This window comes from Phocoena phocoena, chromosome 9 (assembly GCF_963924675.1).
Source record: "Phocoena phocoena chromosome 9, mPhoPho1.1, whole genome shotgun sequence".
NCBI classification, from domain to species: domain Eukaryota; kingdom Metazoa; phylum Chordata; class Mammalia; order Artiodactyla; family Phocoenidae; genus Phocoena; species Phocoena phocoena.
The window spans coordinates 97,737,855-97,762,668 of NC_089227.1; the positions used below are offsets into that span (position 1 = coordinate 97,737,855).

Sequence of the window (24,814 nt, forward strand, 5' to 3'; positions counted from 1 at the left end):
ACATATGACAGTCTGCATAATACTGGGGTTTACGATAGGATGAATGGGTGGAAAGAAATACGATAATGTGTGATTTCCTACATAGGCTGAGGAAAGTTAATCGTTTTTGGGAAAAAAAAGCTGTGTCTGTCAAACTTTCTCTTTTAAAGCCCTTTTCTTTACTAATTGTGAAGCATGCATGTTTTGGATGCTTACTTGGTATCATGTTTGTAACCCAGTACTGAGAGTACAGAAGGTAGTTCTAGTGTTCAGGGAGCTTAAAGCACTTGGTAGGAGAGAAGTGAGAAACAGAATTATAACTAATATGATAGGAGCCTATAATCTAATTTATGCACTGGGAGCTCCTGAGGCACTTAGGAAAGGGACCAAGAGTTGGGGGTAAGGGAGCAATCATCCGGGAAGGTTTTCCTGAGGGAGTGGTGCTTGCATTTTTTGAAAATTTATTTTATCTATTTGAATACCAGGTGCAGACATATTTAGAATATTTTTTACGTTCTAGTGATTTTTCCTTTGTCGTTATATACTCACCTTCCTTATCCCTCATGGTGCCTTTTCCTTCATTTGTTTTAGGTTTTATCTTAAAATAGATTTTTGTCACTTCATCCTCCTCAGAAACAGTGAACATTACTGTGTGTCAGACCCTATACTTAACAATTTACATGCATTCAGTCCATAATGTATGTATATTCAATTCATTCTCAAAAATGATACTGTAAGATAGATACTATTATTTTCTCTCTTTAGAGATGAGGAAAAACTGTGATGCTCAATTTTTAAGTAATTTAGTGAAATATAAATTGGGAAAACTAGGAAAAGCAAGATCAAGCTCTACCTCTTCACATATTAATACTAAAGCCAATATTATACACTGTATCAGTATTTTTGGATTATATCACTAAGGCTGGTATATTAATATCATCATAGCCACACCAGGTTTTTTAAACTTGTATTTGCCTTGCTTATATTTTTTCATTTCCTTTACTCTCAACTTTTCTTAGTTCCTGTGTTTCAGACATGCTTCTTAGACATAGTATATTGTTAGATTTTAAAAAAATCTTATGGTACAATCTGTCTTTTCAGTATGAAATTCAGTTTTTAAAATCGATTTTCATTATTGCTATACTTGGGTATACTTCTACCATTTCTTTTGCTTTTGGTCCAGCCTTTTCTTTGTTTCTTTCTTAAATAAATTTATTTATTTATTTTTGGCTGTTCTGGGTCTTTGTTGCTGCACACGGGCTTTCTCTAGTTGCAGCCAGTGGGGGCTACTGTTCATTGTGGTGCACGGACTTCTCATTGTGGTGGTTTCTCTTGTTGCAGAGCACGGGCTCTAGGCGCGTGGGCTTCAGTAGTTGTGGCACATGGGCTTCAGTAGTTGTGGCTCATGGGCTCTAGAGCGCAGGCTCAGTAGTTGTGGCACATAGGCTTAGTTGCTCCGCAGCATGTGGGATCTTCCCGGACCAGGGCTCGAACTCATGTCTCCTGCACTGGCAGGTGGATTCTTAACCAGTGCACCACCAGGGGAGTCCCTCTTTTTTTTTTTCCAATAGATCTTTATTGGAGTATAATTGCTTCACAATACTGTGTTAGTTTCTGTTGTACGTCAAAGTGAATCAGCCATATGCATACATATATCCCCATATGCCCTCCCTCTCACCCTCCCTGTCCCACCCCTCTAGGTCATCACAAAGCAACGAGCTGATCTCCCTGGCTATGCTGCTGCTTCCCACTAGCTATCTGTTTTACATTCGGTAGTGCATATATGTTGATGCTACTCTCACTTAGCCCCAGTTCCCTCCCGCGACACCCTGTGTTCTCAAGTCCATTCTCTATGTCTGTGTCTTTATTCCTGCCCTGCCACCAGGTTCATCAGTACCATTTTTTCTTTTTTTTAGATTGCATATATATGCGTTAGCATACAGTATTTGTTTTTCTCTTTCTGGCTTACTTCACTCTGTATGACAGACTCTAGGTCCATCCACCTCACTACAAATAACTCAATTTCGTTTCTTTTTATGGCTGAGTAATATTCCATTATATATATGTGCCACATCTTCTTTATCCATTCATCTGTCAGTGGACATTTAGATTGGTTCCATGTCCTGGCTATTGTAAATAGTGCTGCAGACAACACTGTGGTACATGTTTCTTTTTGAATTATGGTTTTCTCAAGGTATATGCCCAATAGTGGGATTTCTGGGTCGCATGGTAGCTCTAATTTTAGTTTTTTTTTTTTTTTTTTTTTTTTTTTTTTTTTTTTTTTTTTTTATGCGTTACGCGGGCCTCTCACTGTCGTGGCCTCTCCCGTTGCGGAGGACAGGCTCCGGACGCGCAGGCTCAGCGGCCACGGCCCACGGGCCCAGCCGCTCCGCGGCACGCGGGATCCTCCCAGACCGGGGCACGAACCCGTGTCCCCTGCATCGGCAGGCGGACTCCCAACCACTGCGCCACCAGGGAAGCCCTAATTTTAGTTTTTTAAGGAACCTCCATACTATTTTCCATAGTGGTTGTATGAATTTGCATTCCCACCAACAGTGCAGGAGGGTTCACTTTTCACCACACCCCTTCCAGCATTTATTGTTTCTACATATTATTGTAATGGCCATTCTGACCAGTGTGAGGTGATACCTCATTGTAGTTTTGATTTGCATTTCTCTAATGATTAGTGAGTTGAGTATCTTTTCATGTGCCTCTTGGCCATCTGTATATCTTCTTTGGTGAAATGTCTATTTAGGTCTTCTGCCCATTTTTTAATTGAATTGTTTATTTTTTGATATTGAGCTCCACAAGCTGTTTGTATATTTTGGAGATTAATCCTTTGTCCATTGTTTCATTTGCAAATATTTTCTCCCATTCTAAGGGTTGTCTTTTCATCTTGTTTGTAGTTTCCTTTGCTGTGCAAAAGCTTTTAAGTTTAATTAGGTCCTGTTTGTTTATTTTTGTTTTTATTTCCATTACTGTAGGAGGTGGATCAGAAAAGATCTTGCTGTAGTTTATGTCAAAGAGTGTTTTTCCTATGTTTTCCTCTAAGAGTTTTATAGTGTCTGGTCTTACATTTAGATCTTTAATCCATTTGGAGTATATTTTTGTGTATGGTGTTAGGGAGTGTTCTAATTTCATTCTTTTGCATGTAGCTGTCCAGTTTTCCCAGCACCACTTACTGAAGAGGGTGTCTTTTCTCCATTGAATGTTCTTGTTTCCTTTGTCGTAAATTAGGTGACCATATGTGCGTGGGTTTATCTCTGGGCTTTCTATCCTGTACCATTGATCTATATTTCTGTTTTCATGCCAGTACCATACTGTTTTCATTAGTGTAGCTTTGTAGTATAGTTTGAAGTCGGGGAGCCTGATTCCTCCAGCTCCATTTTTCTTTCTCAGGATGCTGTGGCTATTTGGGGTCTTTTGTGTTTCCATATGAATTGTAAATTTTTTTGTTGTAATTCTGTGAATAATGCCATAGGTAGTTTGAGAGGGATTGCATTGAATCTGTAGATTGCTTTGGGTAGTATAGTCATTTTCACAATATTGATTCTTCCAATCCAAGAACATGGTATATATCTCCATCTGTTTATGTCATCTTTGATTTCTTTCATCAGTGTTTTACAGTTTTCTGAGTACAGGTCTTTTACTTCCTTAGGTAGGTTTATTCCTAGTTATTTTATTCTTTTTGTTGTGATGGTAAATGGGATTGTTTCCTTAATTTCTCTGATTTTTCATTGTTAGTGTATAGGAATGCCAGAGATTTCTCTGCATTAATTTTGTGTCCTGCAATCTTACCAAATTCGTTGATTAGTTCTAGTAGTTTCTGATGGTATCTTTAGGATTTTCTATGTATATTATCATGTCATCTGCAAACAGTGACAGTTTTACGTCTTCATTTCCAATTTGTATTCCTTTTATTTCCTTTTCTTCTCTGATTGCCATGTCTAGGTCTTCCAGAACTATGTTGAATAATAGTGGCGAGAGTGGACATCCTTGTCTTGTTCCTGATCTTAGTGGAAATGCTTTCAGTTTTTCACCATTGTGTATGATGTTTGCTGTGGGTTTGTCATATATGGCCTTTATTATGTTGAGGTAGGTTCCCTCTATGCCCACTTTCTGGAGAATTTTTATTATAAATTGGTGTTGAATTTTGTCAAAGTGTTTTCTCCATCTATTGAGATGATCATATGGTTTTTATTTCTTAATTTGTTAATATGGTGTATCACATTGATTGATTTGCATATATTGAAGAATCCTTGCATCCCTGGGATAAATCCCACTTGATTATGGTGTATGATCCTTTTAATATATTGTTGGATTCTATTTGCTTGTATTTTGTTTAGGATTTTTGCATCCGTGTTCGTCAGTGATATTGGTCTATAATTTTCTTTTTTTGTGATATCTTTTTCTGGTTTTGGTGTCAGGGTGATGGTGGCTTTGTAGAATGAATTTGGGAGTGTTCCTCCCTCTGCAGTTTTTTGGAAGAGTTTGAGAAGGATTGGTGTTAGCTTTTACCTAATGTTTGATAGAATTTGCCTGTGAAGCCATCTGATTTTGAACATTTGTTTGTTGGAAGATTTTTCATCACAGTTTCAACTTCATTACTTGTGATAGGTCTGTTTATATTTTCTAATTCCTCCTGGTTCAGTCTTGGAGAAATGTACCTTTCCAAGTATTTGTCCATTTCTTCATGGTTGTCCATTTTATTGGTATATAGTTGTTTGTAGTAGTCTCTTATAATCCTTTGTTTGTTCTAATTTTATTGATTTGCATCCTCTCCCTTTTTTCTTGATGAGTCTGGCTAAGGGTTTATCAATTTTGTTTATCTTCTCAAAGAACCAGCTTTTAGTTTTATTGATCTTTGCTTTATTTTCTTTGTTTCTATTTCATTTATTCTGCTCTGATCTTTATGATTTCTTTCCTTCTACTGGTTTTGGGTTTTCATTGTTCTTCTTTCTCTAGTTGCTTTAGGTGTAGGGTTAGATTGTTTGTTTGAGATGTTTCTTGTTTCTGGAGGTAGAATTGTATTGCTATAAACTTCCCTCTTACAACTGCTTTTGCTGCATCCCATAGGTTTTGGATTGTCGTGTTTTCATTGTCATTTTTTTCTAGGTATTTTTTGATTTCCTCTTTGATTTCTTCAGTGATCTCTTGGTTATTTAGTAGTATACTGTTTAGCCTCCATGTATTTGTGGTTTTTACAGTTTTTTTCCTGTAACTGATTTCCAATCTCATAGTGTTGTGGTCAGAAATGATACTTAATACAATTTCAATTTTCTTAAATTTTCTGAGGCTTGATTTGTAACCCAAGATGTGATCTGTCCTGGAGAATGTTCTGTGTGCACTTGCGAAGAAGCTGTATTCTGCCACTTTCAGGTGGAATGTTCTATAAATATCGATTAAATCTATCTGGTCTATTGTGTCATTTAAAGTTTGTGTTTCCTTTTTTTATTTTCTTTGGATGATCTGTCCATTGGTGTAAATGGGGTATTAAATTCCCCTACTCTTATTGTGTTAGTGTCAATTTCCCCTTTCATGGTTGTTAGCATTTGCCTTATGTATTGAGGTGCTCCTATGTTGGGTGTATAAATATTTATAATTGTTATATCTTCTTCTTTGATTGATCCCCTTGATCATTATGTAGTGTCCTTCCTTATCTCTTGTAACAGTCTTTATTTTAAAGTCTATTTTATCTGATATGAGTATTGCTACTCCAGCTTTCTTTTGATTTGCATGGAATATCTTTATCCATTCCTTCACTTTCAGTCTGTATGTGTCCCTAGGTCTGAAGTGGGTCTCTTCTACACTTGATCTTAGCCAAAAGGCCGAGAAGCGATGAAGTGGGTCTCTTCTAGACAGCATATATATGGGTCTTGTTTTGCTATCCATTCAGCCAGTCTGTGTCTTTTGCTTGGGGCACTTAGGCCATTTACATTCAAGGTTATTATCGATATGTATGTTCCTATTACCATTTTCTTAATTGTTTTGGGTTTGTTTTTGTGGGGGTATTTTCTTCTCTTGTTTCCTGCCTAGAGAAGTTCCTTGAGAATTTGTTGTAGAGCTGGTTTGGTGGTGCTGAATTCTCTTAGCTTTTGCTTGTCTGAAAAGCTTTTGCTTTCTCTGTTGAATCTGAATGAGATCCTTGCTGGGTAGAGTAATCTTGGTTGTAGGTTTTTCTGTTTCATCACTTTAAGTATATCCTGCCACACACTTCTGGCTTGCAGAGTTTCTGCTGAAAAATCAGCTGATAACCTTATGGGGATTCCTTTGTAAGTTATTTTTTGTTTTTCCATTGCTCCTTTTAATATTTCTTTTTGAATTTATGTTTTGTTAGTTTGATTAATATGTGTCTTGGTGTGTTTCTTCTAGGGTTTATCCTGTATGGGACTCTCTGTGCTTCCTGGACTTGGGTGACTATTTCCTTTCCCACGTTAGGGAAGTTTTCCACTATAATCTCTTCAAATATTTTCTCAGACCCTTTCTTTTTCTCTTCTTCTGGGACCCCGATAATTCGAATGTTGGTGCGTTTAGTGTTGTCCCAGAGGTCTCAGACTGTCTTCAGTTGTTTTCATTCTTTTTTCTTTATTCTGCTTCTCAGCAGTTATTTCCACCATTTTGTGTTCCAGCTCACTTATTTGTTTTTCTTCCTCAGTTATTGATTCCTTGTAGTGTATTTTTCATTTCAGTTATTGTGTTGTTCATCTCTGTTTGTTTGTTCTTTAGTTCTTTTACATCTTTGTTAAACATTTCTTGTATTTTCTCAATCCGTGCCTCAATTCTATTTCCGAGATTCTGGATCATCTTTCCTATCATTACTCTGAATTCTTTTTCAGATAGATTGCCTATTTCCTCTTCATTTATTTGGTCTTGTAGGTTTTTACCTTGCTCCTTCATCTGTGACGTATTTTTGTGCTGTCTCTTTTTTTTTTTTTTTTTAATGCCTGCGATTGTGTTCCTGTCTTACTGGTTATTTGGCCTGAGGCTTCCAACACTGGAATTTGTAGGCTCTTGGGTATAGCTGGGTCTTGTTGATAAGATGAGGACCTCTGGTAGACCACACTCCAATGACTGTTCCCTGGGGTCTGAGGTTTTCTGTTAGTCCAGTGGTTTGGACTCAGAGTTCCCACTGCAGGAGCTATGGCCCAATCCCTGGCGGTTCGCTTGAGGGCTCCTCCCATTTCCTTGGGCATCGGGGTCCCCACCAGCGTCCGGCAGGCACCCTAGTTGTGGGGAGACACGAACTCTGCGTCTTCCCACACCGCCATCGTGACTCCAGCCCTGGTCCTGCTTTTTCTTTCTTCCTTTTATACCTTCATTTTTTCATTCCTTTGGCTCCATCAAATATTTTTTTAAAAAATATATCTCCCCCACTAGTAAATTTCCGATTTTAGGGATTATCTCTATAATTTTTAAATGAATATTTATAAAAGTCAAAAGTAACTTAACATCTTGATCTTTGTCCCGAACTATGAAAGAAACTTGGTGTTTCTTGGGCTGCCATAACAGGATACCACAGACTGGGTGGCTTAAGCAACAGAAATTTATTTTCTCATGGTTCTGGAGGCTGGAAGTCAAAGATCAACATGCCAAGGTTGGTTTCTAGTGAGGACTCTCTTCAGAACTTGTAGGTGGCTGACTTATCACCACACCTTCACATGACCTTTCCTTTGGGCACATAGGGAGAGAGAGCGATCTCTGGGTCTCTCCCTCTTCTTATAAGGACACCAGTCTTATGGGATTGGGGCTTGCCCTCATGACCTCATTTAACCTTAATTACCACCTAAAGGCCCCATCTCCAGACAGTCACATTGGAGGTTGGGGCTTTAACATATGAATTTTGAGGGGGATAAAAATACAGTCCACGACACTTGGCGTAACATAACTGTGCTCATCCTGTACCATCCTGTATCCTACTTTTGTCCTGCAATTTTGTTCTACCTCTTTTTTAACTTCAATATTATCATTTTTATAAATTTATTTTTATGTAGTCACTGTATTTTTAGGTTTTCCCGTGTTTGTCAGTTTTTTCTCTTACTGTGCCTGCCTGTGTTTCTCCTCTTTCTGGACTTATTTCCTTTCCATTTGACACACATTCTCTACTTTTAATGGTTTTTAATCAGGGTCTGTTGGTAACCTGCTTTAATTTTTGTTTTTCTGAAAATATCTTAATTTCACCTTCTTTCTTTTGATAGTTTAGCTTGATGTACAATTCTAGATTGGAATTTTATTTTCTTTCAGCACTTTCAATGTATTATTCTATTGCATTCTACCTTTTGTTTCCCCTTGTTAAGAAGTTTCCTGTCTGCTTTAATATTGTTTCTTAGGAGTAATCTCTCTTCTCTCTTGCTTATTTTTATGCTCCTTGGCGACTTGCTCTTACACCATTGTGTGTAAGATTGATTTTTTAAAAAAAATCTTGTTTGGAAATTATTGTCCTCCCTGAATCTAAATTTTTAGTCAGTTCTGGAAAACTCTTAGACATTCTATCTTTGAATTCCTTCTCCATAATTCTCTCTTTTCTCTCCTTCTGAAATGTTAATTAAATATATGTTAGACCTCATTTCATCCTCCACATGTTAATATTTGTATTTAATATTTTTAATCACTTTTTCTCCTAGACTACTAGATGTCCAATCTATCTTTCAATTCACAAGTACATTCTATAGCTTTGTCTCATCTGCTTAACACAACTAATGAGTTTCTAATTTCAATAATATATTTTTTTTCTTGGAGAATCTATTTGGTTATTTATCAAATCTGACTGGTTCTTTTTAATATTTCTCATTCCTTTCTTATATATTTTGTTCCACCTTTTATTTCTTTAAATAATTTTTGAATGTTTTACCATATTCTCAATCTTAAAATTTACTTGAAATCTATAGGAGCCAAATTTTTATGTGTGATGTTTCTGCAGAATCTTGTTCATTATACTTGTTTTCTTATGTTTTGCATCTTTAAATTATGAGTTTAAATTTCTCTGGCTTTTATCTTCAGGAATCTTGTAATTCCAGAGTCAATCCAGAGAGGATTTATGCCTCGTTCAAAAGATAGCAATTTAGAACTACTTCCTGTATTTTAATTTCTTGGCTTGGGGGTTATACCCTATTAGCCAGAGTAAATTTGAAAGCCATAATTTTGTTGAGTAAGCCTGTGGCTTATGAATTCTCAGAAAGTAATTTCTTTTTCATTTTCTTTCTATAGGCCAGTAAAACAGAGACAAGTTTCCTTGTCACCTCTCTTTGCTGACTACTGAATTTTTCTCCAGTATCTGCTTCAACTGCAATTTTAGCATTTTTAGGCTTTATGTGCTAGTGTGGGGGCGTGGACAAGGAGGGGTGTTCCTATTCCTTGCACAAGTCCAACACTTGATTTCTAATTCTGCTTGGCCTTTAAAATCTAAACTTCTGCATTACAAAGATTAGCAAATACCCTCTGAATACTAACCTAACAGCCCAGTATCATCAGGTACCCTGTAGTTTAGAGTTTTCCCTTTCTTTCTTTCTTTTTTTTTTTGCGGTACACGGGCCTCTCACTGTTGTGGCCTCTCCCGTTGCGGAGCACAGGCTCCGGACGCGCAGGCTCAGCGGCCATGGCCCACGGGCCCAGCCGCTCTGCGGCATGTGGGATCTTCCCGGACCCGGGCAGGAACCCGCGTCCCCTGCATCGGCAGGCGGACTCTCAACCACTGCACCACCAGGGAAGCCCTCTTTCTTTCTTTCTTTCACCCCCCTGAAAGTTTCTCCTACCTTATTGGATACATAGAGATATAATTCAAAGGATGTGTGTTACATTTTATCTAGCATTTCTATGTGTTTTGAACTGAAAAAGTAAGTTTCAGGCTCCTCACTTTGCTGTATCATAGGAAATGGAATTATCTAGAGATTTATTTATTTGTATCTCTTTCCTAAATATTCTACAGTATGTTATTCTTGAATGTTAAATGTTGTTAAATAAATTCTCATAGCAGAGAATTTGTGTTATGTTAAAAAATTGAGATGTGGTAGAAGTTTTACAAATGTATTTATATGCAACAAGTCTTTTTTTAGTAACTCAGAATAGACAGTGTCGGCATTTTGGGGAAAATTATTATTTTTTTTTTGCGGTACGCGGGCCTCTCACTGTTGTGGCGTCTCCCGTTGCGGAGCACAGGCTCCGGACGCGCAGGCTCAGCGGCCATGGCTCACGGGCCCAACCGCTCCGCTGCATGTGGGATCTTCCCAGACCGGGGCACGAACCCGTGCCCCCTGCATCGGCAGGCAGACTCTCAGCCACTGCACCACTAGGGAAGCCCGAAAATTATTATTTTTGGAGAGTACTGAGTTAGTGAAATTTGAAGCATTCTAAAAAGTATTGGGTTGGCCAAAAATTGCCTTTGGTTTGTAAGTAAAAATAAAAGACTTATTTTCACCAAGAACTTTATTGAGCAACATATTCACCCTTTTGTTCCACTACCTTCTGCCATTTTTCAGGTAATTTCATAATTCCATCTTCCCAAAACTTTTTATCTTTTTGAGCAAAGAACTGTTCCAGGTGCCTTTTACAGTCTTCCAGGGAATTGAAACTTTTTCCATTAAGAGAATTTTGTAAAGACCTAAATAAATGGAAACCCGAAGGTGCAATGTCTGGTGAGTATGGTGGATGAATCAGAACTTTCCAGCCCAGCTGTAGCAGTTTTGCCTCGTCATCAAAGAAACATGTGGTCTTGTGTTATCCTGATAGAAGGTTATGCATTTTCTGTTGACTAATTCTGGATGCTTTTCATCGAGTGCTGCTTTCAGTTGGTCTGCTTGGGAGCAGTACGTGTTGGAATTAATCGTTTCATTTTCTGGAAGGAGCTCATAATAGTGGACTCCCTTCCAATCCCAACATATACATAACATCACCTTCTTTGGATGAAGACCGGCTTTTGGTGTGGCGGTGGTGGTTCATTTCACTTGCTCCACGATCTCTTCTGTTCCACATTATGTACAGTATCCGCTTTTCATCGCCCATCACAATTTGTTTTAAAAATGGAAAGTTTTCATTATGTTCCAGTAGAGAATTGCCTGTGGAAATATGGTCAAGAAGGTTTTTTTCACTTAACTTATGTGGAACCCAAACATCAAAGTGATTCACATAACCAAGCTGGTGCAAATGATTTTCAAAGCTTGATTTGGATATTTTGAGTATGTCAGCTGTCTCCCATGTGGTTTAACATTGATAGTTCTTAGTTAATGTCTCAATTTGATCACTGTCAGCTTCATCTGGTTTACCCAAATGTGGAGCATCGTCCAGTGAGAAATCTCCAGCACAAAACTTTGCAAACCACTTTTGACACGTACAATCAGTCACAGCACCTTCTGCATACACTGCACAAAACTTTTTGTGCATTTCGGTTGCACTTTTACTTTTCTTAAAATAAAGCATAATGTACTGAAAATCTTGCCTTTTTTCTTCCGTCTTCAATATTAAAATGACTATGCAAAAATTCACCAATTTTGATAAGTCTTTTTTTAAATGCACGCTGATATGATAGCTGTCACATACAATCTAACAAAATTGTTTTGAATGAAGTTAAAACTAAGTGCTACAAGAGCCAACTTATGGAAAAAAACAAACAAACGTTTTTGCCAACCCAATATTTTACCTTCAAACTCTAACATCAGACTTCATTGATGAACATGGAAACATTATCACAACTGAAGAAAAGCGCCATCATTGTACAGAGTGCAGAACATTGAAGTCTCAAAAGATCACATCAAGGGTAATAACATCATCATCAGCAACAATAATTGTAACACCAAGTAGAAGGGGAGGAGGTGGAAAAAGGATAGGCCATGGACTCCTATTTTGGGCCAAGCACCCTTCTAAGCACCAGACCAACACAGGTTGAAAATTTCTTGCCTATTCAGTTTCAAAGCAACACAGTTTGGCTTTGTATTGATTTGAAGTTAATTTGCAGAATATCAAATATAGTCATATTTGGAAGCATTCCAAAGCCAGGTAGAAATTGCCTTGATTTCCTAGTATTTTGGATTATAGATATTATTGTAATGCAGATAATTGTGATTCTAGTTTACATGCACATTTTCCTTTTTCACATGTAAAAATACTAATAAAGAAAGGCAGAGTCCTCCCCCCCTCAAAATATTAAAAAATACGTAGACTTTTAAAATGGGACTATTTATAGGAGTGATGAGAAACTAATTTCTAATTTTCTTTACAGTATAAAACAAATCTCTCAAATATCAAAATACTTTTAAAAGTGAGAAATCACCATGTTATTTAATCAAAGCCATGCATTTAACAGGCTCCTAATGATAATAATTACCATTATTGAGCACCTACTGAGTGCCAGTCACTGTGCTAGGTGCTTTTCTTATAGTATTTTATTTAATGTTTACAAAAACCACATGAATTGGGTATTATTAATCCTGTTCTTCAACTGAAGAAACTGAAGTTAAGACCAGACAGGGGGAGGTAGGGGAAAGGGGAAGATGTTGGTCAAAGGATGCAAATACACAGTTATGTAGGATTGTAAGTCTAGAGAGAGATCTAATGTACAGCATGGTGTTAATCATATTATAGTTAATCATATTGTATAGTGGAAATTTGCTAAGAGAACAGATTTCAGGTCCTATCACCACACAACAAAAATTGGTAACTCTCTGAGGAGATGGATGTGTTAATTAGCTTGACAGTAATAATCATTTCACTATTTAGATATATATTAAAACATAATGTTGTACACCCTAAATATATACAATTTAATTTAAAAAATACATTAAACAAAAGCCAAGTGACCTAGTCAAGGCATAACTATGTAACTAATATATGCAGGACTGGGATTCCAGCCAGTTCTGCTGTTCTGCAGCCCATACTCCTGACCACTAAGATTGTATTTTACAAAATATTGTATTATTCCACAGTAATCAACAAACAGTTTATACAGAAGGATCAAGAAGACAATATTTTATTTTGTGAATGTACTTGTCTGTTTTATGTGTTACATACACTAAAGAGAATGGTCATAAAGAATCAAAGTTATCACATGTAAAAGTCTTTTATTTTGCATTTTGCACTCTCTCTATACGAATACACAACTAAGTTTTCCGAAATTCACTTAACATTTAAAAAAAGACATAAAAGAGTTAAATTATTTCGTTTGGTAATTCTGCTCTTCTTTTTATGGTGACCCTGGGGCAACAATGGCTTTTAAAATCATATTGTACAATTTGATCTGCAAATTGCTAACTATCCCAATTTTTCAAGATATGTAGTCTGCTTCTCTGATTTCCTTTTATTTTTCTATGTTCTTGTAATTTTCTTCATGATTATTAAAAGATACTCATAGAAATATGTCCAGTATCTTCTAAATTTAAGCTAATTTTGGTATAAATACACTTTACTTATCTTATGAGTATTGTATGAGGATAGGAGGGGAGATTCACAAATACTTTTATTTGAAAATTTTTGATCTTGCTAAGGCAATAAAGTTTTGATAAACAGTGTTTTTAAACAATATATTGATACTAATGTTTATATATTTTTAAATATTCTAAAATATACATATTTTATACTGTAAAGCAATTATACTCCAATAAAGAAATTAAAAATATATATACATATTTTAAATTAATCTAGCTTCCTAAGTGGTCCAATAAATTATATTAAATTAATTTTAATTAAATAAAGTTAAACTGATAAATACTGTTTTTAAAAAGAAATAAAATTTTGTTTTCATAATGTAAGAACCCATGTTTTGTATATCACTATAAATATATTTTGCATTTGGAAAACTAGAGCATTAGAGGGAAAGAAAAACCTTGGAAAATTTTAAAAAATACTATTAATTCATTTTATCAAATAAATAAAAGACTCCTGATCACGTTGTAACATGATCAGATTAATATTTTTTTTTTTTTTTTTTTTTTTTTTTTTTATGCGTTACGCGGGCCTCTCACTGTTGTGGCCTCTCCCGTTGCGGAACACAGGCTCCGGACGTGCAGGCTTAGCGGCCATGGCTCACGGGCCCAGCCGCTCCGCGCACGTGGGATCTTCCCGGACCGGGGCACGAACCCGCGTCCCCTGCATCGGCAGGCGGACTCTCAACCACTGCGCCACCAGGGAAGCCCCAGATTAATATTTTTAATACGGATCACTTAGGCTTCATGCTGGAGATGGATTGGAAGTGGGTGGTGGAGAAGGTGTGATAGTCTGATCTCAGATGGTCATGAAGAGACTGAGGATTATTTAAAAGATGGAACTGACATGATGTGATTGTGCATACAGGGAGTGAGGATGGAGGTGCCAGGGATTACTCTTGATTGTTTAATATGTGCAATATTTTAGATGAGGAAATTGAAGTTGACTTTTTGAGTGACTGCTGGTATAGGGACAATGACAAAATACCACCTGGGATCAAGAACAATATATCTTGAGTTTTGAACATGTGTTAAATATTAGAATGGGGAAGTCCAAGAACCTCTGGATACATTAGTCCTCAGCTCAGAAGAAAGACCTGTAATGGAGATATCATTGGAGACCTACTCATATAGTTGGTAGTTCAAGCAATGGGTTTGGGTAATGCTATTATTGTGGAGAGACTACCAAGAAAACCGACATGGCCCAGGACAAACTTTGATGAACTCCTACATTTATACACCAGGTAGGAGGCAAGCAATCAGTAAATGAAATTGAAAAGATATTGCTAGAAAAGTATAAAGAAAACCTGGGACAATATAATATTCTGTTAGCCAAGGAAAGAGATAAAATATTCAAGGAGTGAGACTGGTCTTCTCAAACTCTTCCATTACTTGCATTTTACTTACTCATTTGGATAGGCAGTAACATTTTTAGTACAATTATGTTCAGAGACCTGTCTTCCTAATGAGATTTTAACATTCTTAAGGATAAAAATAACATAGTTTTGGATCTCTGATAAATACAAAAACAATTGAAATAATATAAACCATTTGAAATAATAGAAATGGTGATGATGTTGATTTCTGGATCTCTTTGGTGTATACTCTGGGCATTTTCTAGGCACTTACTTTGTAGTTATAGTCTTACTAATTCTTTACAACGACCTCCTGTGCTTATACATTTCATCAGTTTTATAAAATATTGTTTTATAAACTATTGTAAGTTTTCCTATTTTATACATAAAGAAACAGAGCATTTAATTAATTTCCCCAGGGGGAAAAAATTGATAGAGACAAAATTCTTAATATTATATCTACTACTCATTTATTATAAATAAACAGTAGATAAACATAAATGACATCCTAAATTTGAAAAAGCCAACAGATTATATTAAATAATTTACAAAATTAAAATTAACTCATAAAAATCACCTCCAAAGATGTTAGTTAGCCTTTCATTAGTAGACCACTGTTTGATAATGGAATGTTAGGAGCACTGTGCTTTCTGCTCTCCCACATGTTGTGTGCTTTTTAAACAATGCAATTTGTTATCCACACCCACTTTTCCAGTTTCCCATTGATCTAAATGGTAAACCCAAGTCAAGCCCTAAGTCTTCATGTAATTTGGATTCTGTGATCTTTGATATTGTTAATCATTCCTTCACTTCCTTAATATCACTCCTTGGTTTTTCTTCTACCTCTTTCTCAGTTTTATTCACTAGTTTATTTTCCTGCTTCTACCACTGATATGTAAATTATTTCTAGAGTTCCAGCCTTGAAGTTCTTTGCCTAGCGCACTGTACAATTTCTTTATATGATCTCCTCCACCTCCATAGCATAGTGACTGAAAAACGTCCTCAAATTCTGATCCCTCTCCTGATGTCCAGATATTAATATTAATCTATGGATTGAATATTTTACCTTAGATATCCCAGTGCTACTTCAGACTTGAAAAGGCTAGCTTTGAACTCATCAGAACCACCCACCATCCTTTCTCCTCTCCTCTCCTTTCATTCCACTCCTTAAAGACCTGATGCTTTTCCTGCATCTTCTTTTTCATAGAGGCAAAAGCATCCATGTAGTTGCTCACCCAGAAATCTGAGTCATTCTAATCGTCTCTCTCTCTCTGTACAGTACTCATATCCAGTAGATCAGCCAGTTCTGTCGTATCTTCCTATGAAATATTTTTCATCCATTCCCTCTACATCAGCTTTATTGACATAGTTTAGATAAGAATTTGTAATTTATCCAATGACTCTTTTGTAAAACAATCCTTATCTCCTGTTTTCCTTCTACCAGCTTATTCCTATCTCTACCAGAGAGAAAATAACATAATACAAATTGATTAAGTTATTTCCTTGCTCAAAATTCTTCAGTGGCTTTTTGTTCATTCAGTAGACAATGTTTGAGCCCCTACTATGTAAGAGATCTAGGAGTCAAAGTCTCATGGAGGGTACATTCCAGTAAAAGGAGAAAAAACAGTAAACGAAAATATATAATGTGGTGATAAGAGTTATGAAAAATGAATCAGATAAGGGGGATAGAGCATCAAGGGGGTGGGGGAATGTTATTTAACTGGTGATCAGAGAAGGCCTCTCTGATAAGGTAACTGAAACAGAGTCCTGAAGGAAGTGAAGATGCAAGATATCACCTCATTCCAGGGTAAAAATAAAAACATATTCATTCACTTGATCATTCACCTAACAAATACAGAGGGGTCGATAAAGCCCGAAAAATGGAGATTATATTATGTTATAAAGGAGAGCTTCAATCTGTTGAAAAATAATTTATTTCCAAACTTTATAATAGACACTTTGTATCTTGAACATCTCCCTTATATCCTATGGATTGTTTTAATGTAAATAGATTGGTAAATTTTATGCTATGTGTGTTTTTCTCAACAAATATGTTTTTTTAATTAATAGAGAAATAAGACAATACAGTTGCTGTTATGAAACTATTATACTAAAGGGGAGAAAAACACATTCAGAAACACACACACGTGTAAGTAAATAAACCAATCCAGATAATTATAAATTGTGACAAATTCTATGACAAGAAATAAGTAGCTGAGGAACTGGAATGAGAAAATGGATAGAATAATTTTAAGTAGAGTGGTCTTGGAAGGCCCCCTCTCAGAAGGTGATATTTGAGCTGACCTGAATCATAAGTCAGCCATGAAAACTGCAAGTGGGAAGAAAATTCCAGGCAGAAAAGTCTTGGTTTTCCTAAAGCACAGGCAAGAGAATGGGGGTGGCTGAAGCATAGTGAGCAAGAATAGGCACTTTTTTTTAACTGAAATATAGTTGTGTCAGTTTCAGTTGTACATCAAAGTGATTCAGATTTTTTTGAGGGGGGTAGGAATAGACATCTTAAAGCATTTAATTTGGGAGCTAGTAGTCACCCCAAAATACAACAGAACTTTTTTTTTCTTTTTTCTTTTTTTTTGCGGTACATGGGCCTCTCACTGCTGTGGGCTCTCACTGTTGTGGCCTCTCCTGTTGCGGAGCACAGGCTCCGGACGCGCAGGCTCAGCGGCCATGGCTCACGGGCCCAGCCGCTCTGCGGCATGTGGGATCTTCCCAGACTGGGGCACGAACCCGTGTCCCCTGCATCGGCAGGGGGACTCTTCAACCACTGTGCCACCAGGGAAGCCCAGGAGTCCGTTTTTTTTGTTTTGCTTTTTTATAAATTTATTTATTTTATTTTTATTCATTTCTGGCTGCATTGGGTCTCCGTTGAGGTGCGTGGGCTTCTCATTGCGGTGGCTTCTCTTGTTGCGGAGCACGGACTCTAGGTGCGCAGGCTTCAGTAGTTGTGGCACACGGGCTCAGTAGTTTTGGCACACGGGCTCAGTAGTTGTAGCTCGCGGGCTTAGTTGCTCCGCGGCATGTGGGATCTTCCTGGGCCAGGGCACGAACCGTGTCCCCTGCATCGGCAGGTGGACTCTCAACCACTGCGCCACCAGGGAAGCCCATAACAGAACCATTTTTAAATGTGACATTTATTTGAAGCATAAAATATATACTGAGGGAAAATAATCTTTTATAGAATTTTCTTATACTTATTTAATGGTTTAACTAATACTGTTTTAATTTTTAAATCTTGGAAGGGGATTTGAGTGTTTGCATGTGTCCTAATATTTTTAGGGTTTAGGAACTCCCTAGATCTAAAAATCTGACTAAGAGGGATATGAATTGAAATTGGAATGTGGGCAGGATTCAGAATATTCAGTCTTTTAAGGCCACAAAAGTCACCCTCGCCTGGTAACATAGAACATAAAATGAGGATCAAGTGTCAAATCCCACCGGGAGGTCTAGCTAAAGGGTAAAAGATGTCCTTTGGTTACCTGAAAATGATCACTGAAATTAGGAAGAGCAATTTAATTGACAATTCATGGGTACTGAATGCAGATTAAAGTGGAATAGAGTGGGACATGGGGAAATGGAGACAGGATAATTTCCTTTTATTGGGAAATAATTTAATCCAAAATAAGGTTCTCGAATGGCATGTTTAGCGTCGAGCACCATCTCATGTCAAATGGATCATAATCTTTTTAAAATTAGTTTTTATTCTCAATTTAAAATGTGAAAAAAAAAGTTTGCAACAGTTCAAAAGCCACCAGTATAACTTTCACTCAGAGAACTCATTCAGGTTTTGTCAATTGTCCAGTAACGTCTTTTACAGTAAAAGACCCAGTCTGGGATCACATGTTACACCCTGTTTTCCTGCCTCTCCAATCTCTGCTGATTGAGATCAGAGTCTCAGCTGTTTGTTGGGTTTCACAACCTTATCATTCCTGAAGATCCTCTCAGTTTGAGTCTGTCTGATGTTCTCTCATGGTTGGACCTAGGATATGTGTCTTGGGCAGGAGTACCACCAGGAGTCATTGCATTCTTCTCATTGCAACTTATCAGGTGTCCCACAGTGTCAGTAGGTCCCGTTACTGGTGGTGATAACTTTGATCATTTGATTACAAAGATGTCTGCCAGGTTTCTTTGCTGTAAAATGACTACTTTCCCCTTTGAAATTAGTGAATATATTCATAGGGAGACACTTTGAGACTGTTCATCATCCGAATTTCACCCACTCACTTGAGCATCAGTTAATATTTCTTGCCTGGATTAATTACTACTATGATGGTTGCCAGATCGTACCTTTCTAATTCCAACATGCTTTTTACATTTGTTAGTTATCACAGGAAGATACTTCTATTCTCCTGTTTATTCATTTTTATGCAGGTGGACTCATGGATTCCTGTTATTTGATGAAATATATCTATAAATTATTTCCTTTTGCTCTTATTTCCCTCCTCCCTCCCTCACTCCCTCCCTCCCTTCCTTCCTTCCTTTCTTTTGATACTCAAAATATCTTTCTGATGCTCAAATTATTTATTCTGTTTTAAAATTGTCCAGATAGGAGCAGTAGGAGCCCTCTTAAGACTGGCCCCTATATCATTCTGACATGACACCATCGTTCCTTGAGCACTTATTTACTTTCCTGGGCAGCAAAATGTTCCAGGCTCATATTGTGCTTTCTGTGACCCAGCTCTAGGATCAGCCTTTCTCCAAAGAGTCCTGTTTTTATTCGGTAGGGAAACTAAGATCTGAACTGTAAAGGGACTCATTTCTTCTGGGTATAATCCTTCTCTGGACCATCTTCAGTGGATGGTAGGAACCACCTGTATATTGAGTATATACACAATTCCATCTAGATTTATTTCTATATCTATCTCTATATACTGAAAACCACAAGTGCACACTTACAGATTAAATTCCAATCCAAACCCATAGGATCCATTCAAGATCTCCCTCTTTTCATTTGCACCCTCCTTTCCTGACAATGTGAACCTGGCTCCCACTATCGTCAATCTATTTATTTATTTGCTCAATCAACCTGTATTGTAGTCAGTCTCCGAGCCGTGCCAGATGGGCATGTGCTTGGCTGTCCTTACTGCAGGCACCAAGCACCGCTGGGCTCACTCCTGGCTCCCTCTAACACACTGCTTGCTTGGGCCCAACCCCACCAGGGTGAATTCTTTAGGAAGATTTGGTAAACAGTAGAGATTAGTAGACACTTTGCACAATATTCCAAGGTTATTTTGAAAGGAAAAGCCTAAATGGTTTTTAGCATCTTTACAGCATTCTACCAGCCTTTCTAGCCTCCTGAACTTCCCAACTTTAAAATAAGTATAAATAGAGACATCTTGTATGCATGTAGTTTTAGACATGTAAAATATGCAGCCCTGTTGCCTGTTGTTTGCTTTTCTTGTCCCATCAAGTTACATTATAATTTACAACAACTTAGATTGGCATTTTAATGTCAAGACAAATACCAGCATGCTTTTCACTAATGTATATCTGAGTTAAAATTTTAAAACCTTGAAAACACATGTGTTTCTTTTGTCAACAAGAATAACTAAATGCTGAAAGGACTTCAAATCAGGATAAAGTTTTTATATGCCAAGTCTTGAAATGGAAATCTCAAACATGCCAGTAAGGTAACATAATGACCCAGTTCACTGATAGATGCAATTGAGAATGACACAATTACAATTCACTGTGGGTATTACAACATATCGTCAGATCAGCAGTAACTACAACCCATGTATAGACATTGTATTTTTTATTTCAAATTCATAGATATAATAAATTTAAAGGTCTAAGCCAAAACAAGTGAAAGTTTACTTTTTTCCTGTTTTTAATTTTTATAACTTGGCAAATTTTAGTTGAGTTTAACCCTCTATCCATTTTATATCTATTCATTTCTGATCCTCAAAATCCCAGCTGCAAATTTTTTTCTCCAAACAGTCCTGCTGTTAATCTACAAAGTAGGTTAAATCCTAAGCTTTAGTCACTGAAAGTATCACAGACACTATTACACTAAGATTTTTTACTGAAATTATATTTGTACATACAGGGAACAATAACAGAAATAAATAATAATATGCTGTCCTCCATTTCAAGCGTAGGAGGGTGTTAGAGCACCCGGAATTTCAGTACCAGAGACTCAACATCTTTAACCCACTGCTAACTCTAAGGGAGTGGTCAGCATTCTACTAGTACAGTTCTCTTAAAAATATGTAGGCTTCCTATGAATGCTGTTCAGCTTTACTTCATTAAACAAAAGCCATATCCACACTTTCATAAAGATAAGCTCTTTTTCACATTGGGCTTCCGCTGGCATGCTGAGGGGAAAATGTCCATAAGATTATTAGAACCATTATTGTTTAACTCAGAGGCTCTGTAAGACATACCAGTAAGCTGGCTAGAAGTTAATTTGTCTGAATGAATGGTTCTTGGAGGCACCATCTAAGATATTTCTGAGGTCTTAATATGGATTTTATAGCCACACCTCATTATCATCTTTAGATCATGTTTTCCTGGTAGTAGAAATTTGCCATGAAGTGATTTCTTAATTTTTTTGCGTTCAACATCTGGAGAGACTGAAATTAAGAAAATATTTTATTTTCAAATCCATCAAGACCTAACTTCCTTATATTTAACAGTTTGTCTTTAGTTTTTCTCTCTTCTTTTTCCCTTTTACTATAAACAAAGAGAAGACGCCAGAGTACTCTGTGTGGAAATGTCCTTAGCTAGGTTATGCAGTTCATTAAGTACAGTGTTTTCCTTTCCTCATTATCACAGTTTTGCTAAACTTTCCACTGCAACATAGCAGTGATCCAGTTTTCTTCCATTTCCAGTAATATTGCTTCCTCACCTTCCTTTCAGTCATTACTGACAACCTCTTCATGAGCCATGAGGCTCCATGGCTACATTGTAATGGACATGTAGTAGTTTGTACTATAATTATCTTCTCCTAGAATGTATCCCATGTAGAAAATGAAAGGAGTTGACAATTTCAAACTCCAGAATTCATCAGGGCCAAACAACATTGTTATGAGTGACTGATGAAGTCTTGTTTTATGAACTTAACTATACCCATTTGATAGTGATCTGTGTGTTATGCAGCTGCCTTGCTTCTGAGAAGGTCTTGTTCTCACAACAGATCTACCCATTTTGGAATACTTCAAAGCAAGTGTGGATATTTAGAGACTCCCAAGTATTCAAAAAACAGAATCATATGATTGTCTTGTTAAGAATAGTCAATAAAGTTACAGCTGGATGTTTTCTCTTTGCTAAGTTTAGACATTAAATTCCATTCAATTTTATCTTGATTAGACAGAGTGAAAATCATATGTATGCATATAGCTAGTCTAAATAGACCACTTAGCTAAGATCAGCAGTTTTCTGAGAGGATTAAGTCAATGCAAATGAAAAAAAAAAAAGTGACTCAGAAAAGAGAAAAGAAAAAAAACAAGCCATATGTTTGACATTGAAATAGAGCCTTATTTATTTTTAAGCCAAGAAATTAAGTATAATCATATTTTTACATATTACTATGTTGATGGAAAATGATTGTATACACTTCTGTGATTAATCCTTAAAGAGGATTCAATTGATAATTATTAGATTTTAATTATTGTAACCCATTAATAAAGGGAGAAGGAGATTTCTATTGTTCTAAACTACTATTACTAGTCAAACAGAATAGGATATTAAAAAAAATCACTTAATGGGGACTTCCCTGGTGGTCCAGTGGGTAGGACTCTGTACTCGGTGGTCCAGTGGGTAGGACTCCGTGCTCCCAATGCAGGGGGCCCGAGTTCGATCCCTGGTGGGGAAACTAGATCCCGTATGCATGCTACAACTAAGAGTTCGCATGCCACAACTAAGAAGCCCACATGCTGCAAGCTGAGATCCTGCATGCCACAACTAAGACCTGGCGCAGTGAAAATAAATAAACAAATAAAATAAAATAAATAAATATTTAAAATGAAATTAAAAATCACTTAATGGTCATTTTTTGGACAATGTTTTTATTGAAAATTCCCTTTTATCCAATTAATGGCACATCCTGATACCAACCCATTTTGTATAAATTGTGTTTTTCCTCTAGATATAATATTAGATTGAAAAGAATGTGTGAATAACTTACGATTTTTAAGCAGACAAATTACTACAGTTTAAATTTGCTCTGATAGGTGAAGTTCATTTGGGGGACTTTGTGGAGATATTTAATGTGATCAAGAAATTTTATTCCATATGGCCTACAGATTTTCTATGCATAATATGAATTATGATTTTTTCTATTGAGAGGCATAAAGGCAATTTATTTGTGGTGCTATTTTAAAGTTACTTTGCAATAAAATTTTTAAAATTATCTGATCTCAACCTTAGTATATGTATATCCTACTCTGTAATAGAACCAGTAGTTGCTAACCCTAATAGAAACTTTCTTTTTTTGTTTTGTTATTCATTCTTTTAAGCTTTTAGTTTCACTTCTTATCACTTATGCTACCTATACCATGTTAGGTACCTTATATGAGATGAATATTCAGAGCAATGTGGCTGACCCTTATGCCTAAATTTATCTGTTTATGTTTCTTTGGGTTTTATAAATTGGGAAATCATTTGTAATGCAAATGTCTCTTTGGATTGAATTAGATATTAATCTATAAAAGAAACCCACCTTACTTGATAATAGTAAGTTTAGCTTCTTGACATCTGAATAACAGACCTCTGAGGAATTAAGAAAATAACAGTAAATATTAAAGACATAAAAGGAAGGAGCTTGGATAGTTGGGAAAGGTCTAAAATTTTACATCCTGATCTCTGAAGACAGGGTCAGATGAAGAAGTATAGCCGTGAGCAGATGGACAGAGATGTGACACAGTGAAAAAGAAGATGTCAAAAGAGAAAATATGAAGGATGCTTCATAGACATAGACCAGAGACAAACATTTGCCTAGGTTCAACCCTTAACAGTTTCCCCTGAAATAATACCGTTTTCTCAAAAGACTTCATTCTTCCACACTGAGTACAACAACAGCAAGGATCAGTGAAACACAGTAGTTGGATATGATGGCTGTGGTCAGGGAAAACACCCGGAGGAATTTTAGTGAAGCATGCTGGACACAGAATTCAACATTCCCATTTTTTCTCTCTCACAGGTTATCTGAACCAGATGAATAACTCAAGTCACTCTGTCCTTCAGCCTTCATTCCAAGGATGCATGCAGCTCATTCAAGTGGATGATCAACTTGTAAATTTATACGAAGTGGCGCAAAGGAGGCCAGGAAGTTTTGCGAATGTCAGCGTTGATATGTGTGCCATCATAGACAGGTAAACGGTCTTTCATCCTTCCTCGAATTGTTCAGATTTTCAGAATTCATGTTTTTGTTGTAGGACAAGTGAAACACCTGAACACACAACCCTGTAAGGGGTAAGGAGACAGGAGCCATTTGCCGTGCCTGTGGCTTTTGTTTGTGATGTTAGCAGTGATGTTTATATCAGGACATGGTTATATATGACAGAACAATATGTGATGTCACATTAACCCATTCAGCCTCCTTGGTGAATGTGAGCATTATGCATGTAGTTTTGCAAGCAACAGCTGGAAAAGGAACTTAGTTTATTTTTAGTTTTGCTTCTGATGCCCACAGCAGAAATGTCCCTCTTCTTCTTGTCTTGGTCATGACTCATCCTCAGTATATGGTTCCCTCTAAAGGCCCCTCTTGAAGGAAAAAAAACATTAAAATGTGTTGGCAGGCAGTGTGGGGATTTACTGAAGTAGAATATTTAATGTAGTTGAGTCTGCTTACAAAACAGACATACTGAAATATTATTACAAGATCTCATCTTTGTCAGTTTTTGCAAATCTGGGGAGAAACTTTTTGTAAAACCTTAGTTGACCTCTCACATGGTGGAAAGATACAACCTTTATATGAAATATTATGACAGCATTACATATACTACCTTAACATACTTCTAAAAAGTGCCTTTCGTTCCAACATGAAAAAATTTCATTTTGAGATGTTTTGCCCACAAACAAACTACATCTAATTTTGAGCTGAATTTAACCCAGTGA

At 36.7% G+C, this 24,814-nt stretch overlaps 1 protein-coding gene across 1 annotated transcript in view; it reads left to right on the forward strand.

Moving 5' to 3' along the window:
* Positions 1–24,814, forward strand: part of CNTNAP2 (contactin associated protein 2) — a 2,069,520-nt gene that overhangs the window by 1,148,035 nt on the left and 896,671 nt on the right. The window contains exon 10 of the mRNA XM_065883648.1: positions 23,898–24,069. Within this exon, the coding sequence (XP_065739720.1) occupies positions 23,898–24,069 (172 nt within the window). The remainder of the gene's footprint in view (positions 1–23,897; positions 24,070–24,814) is intronic.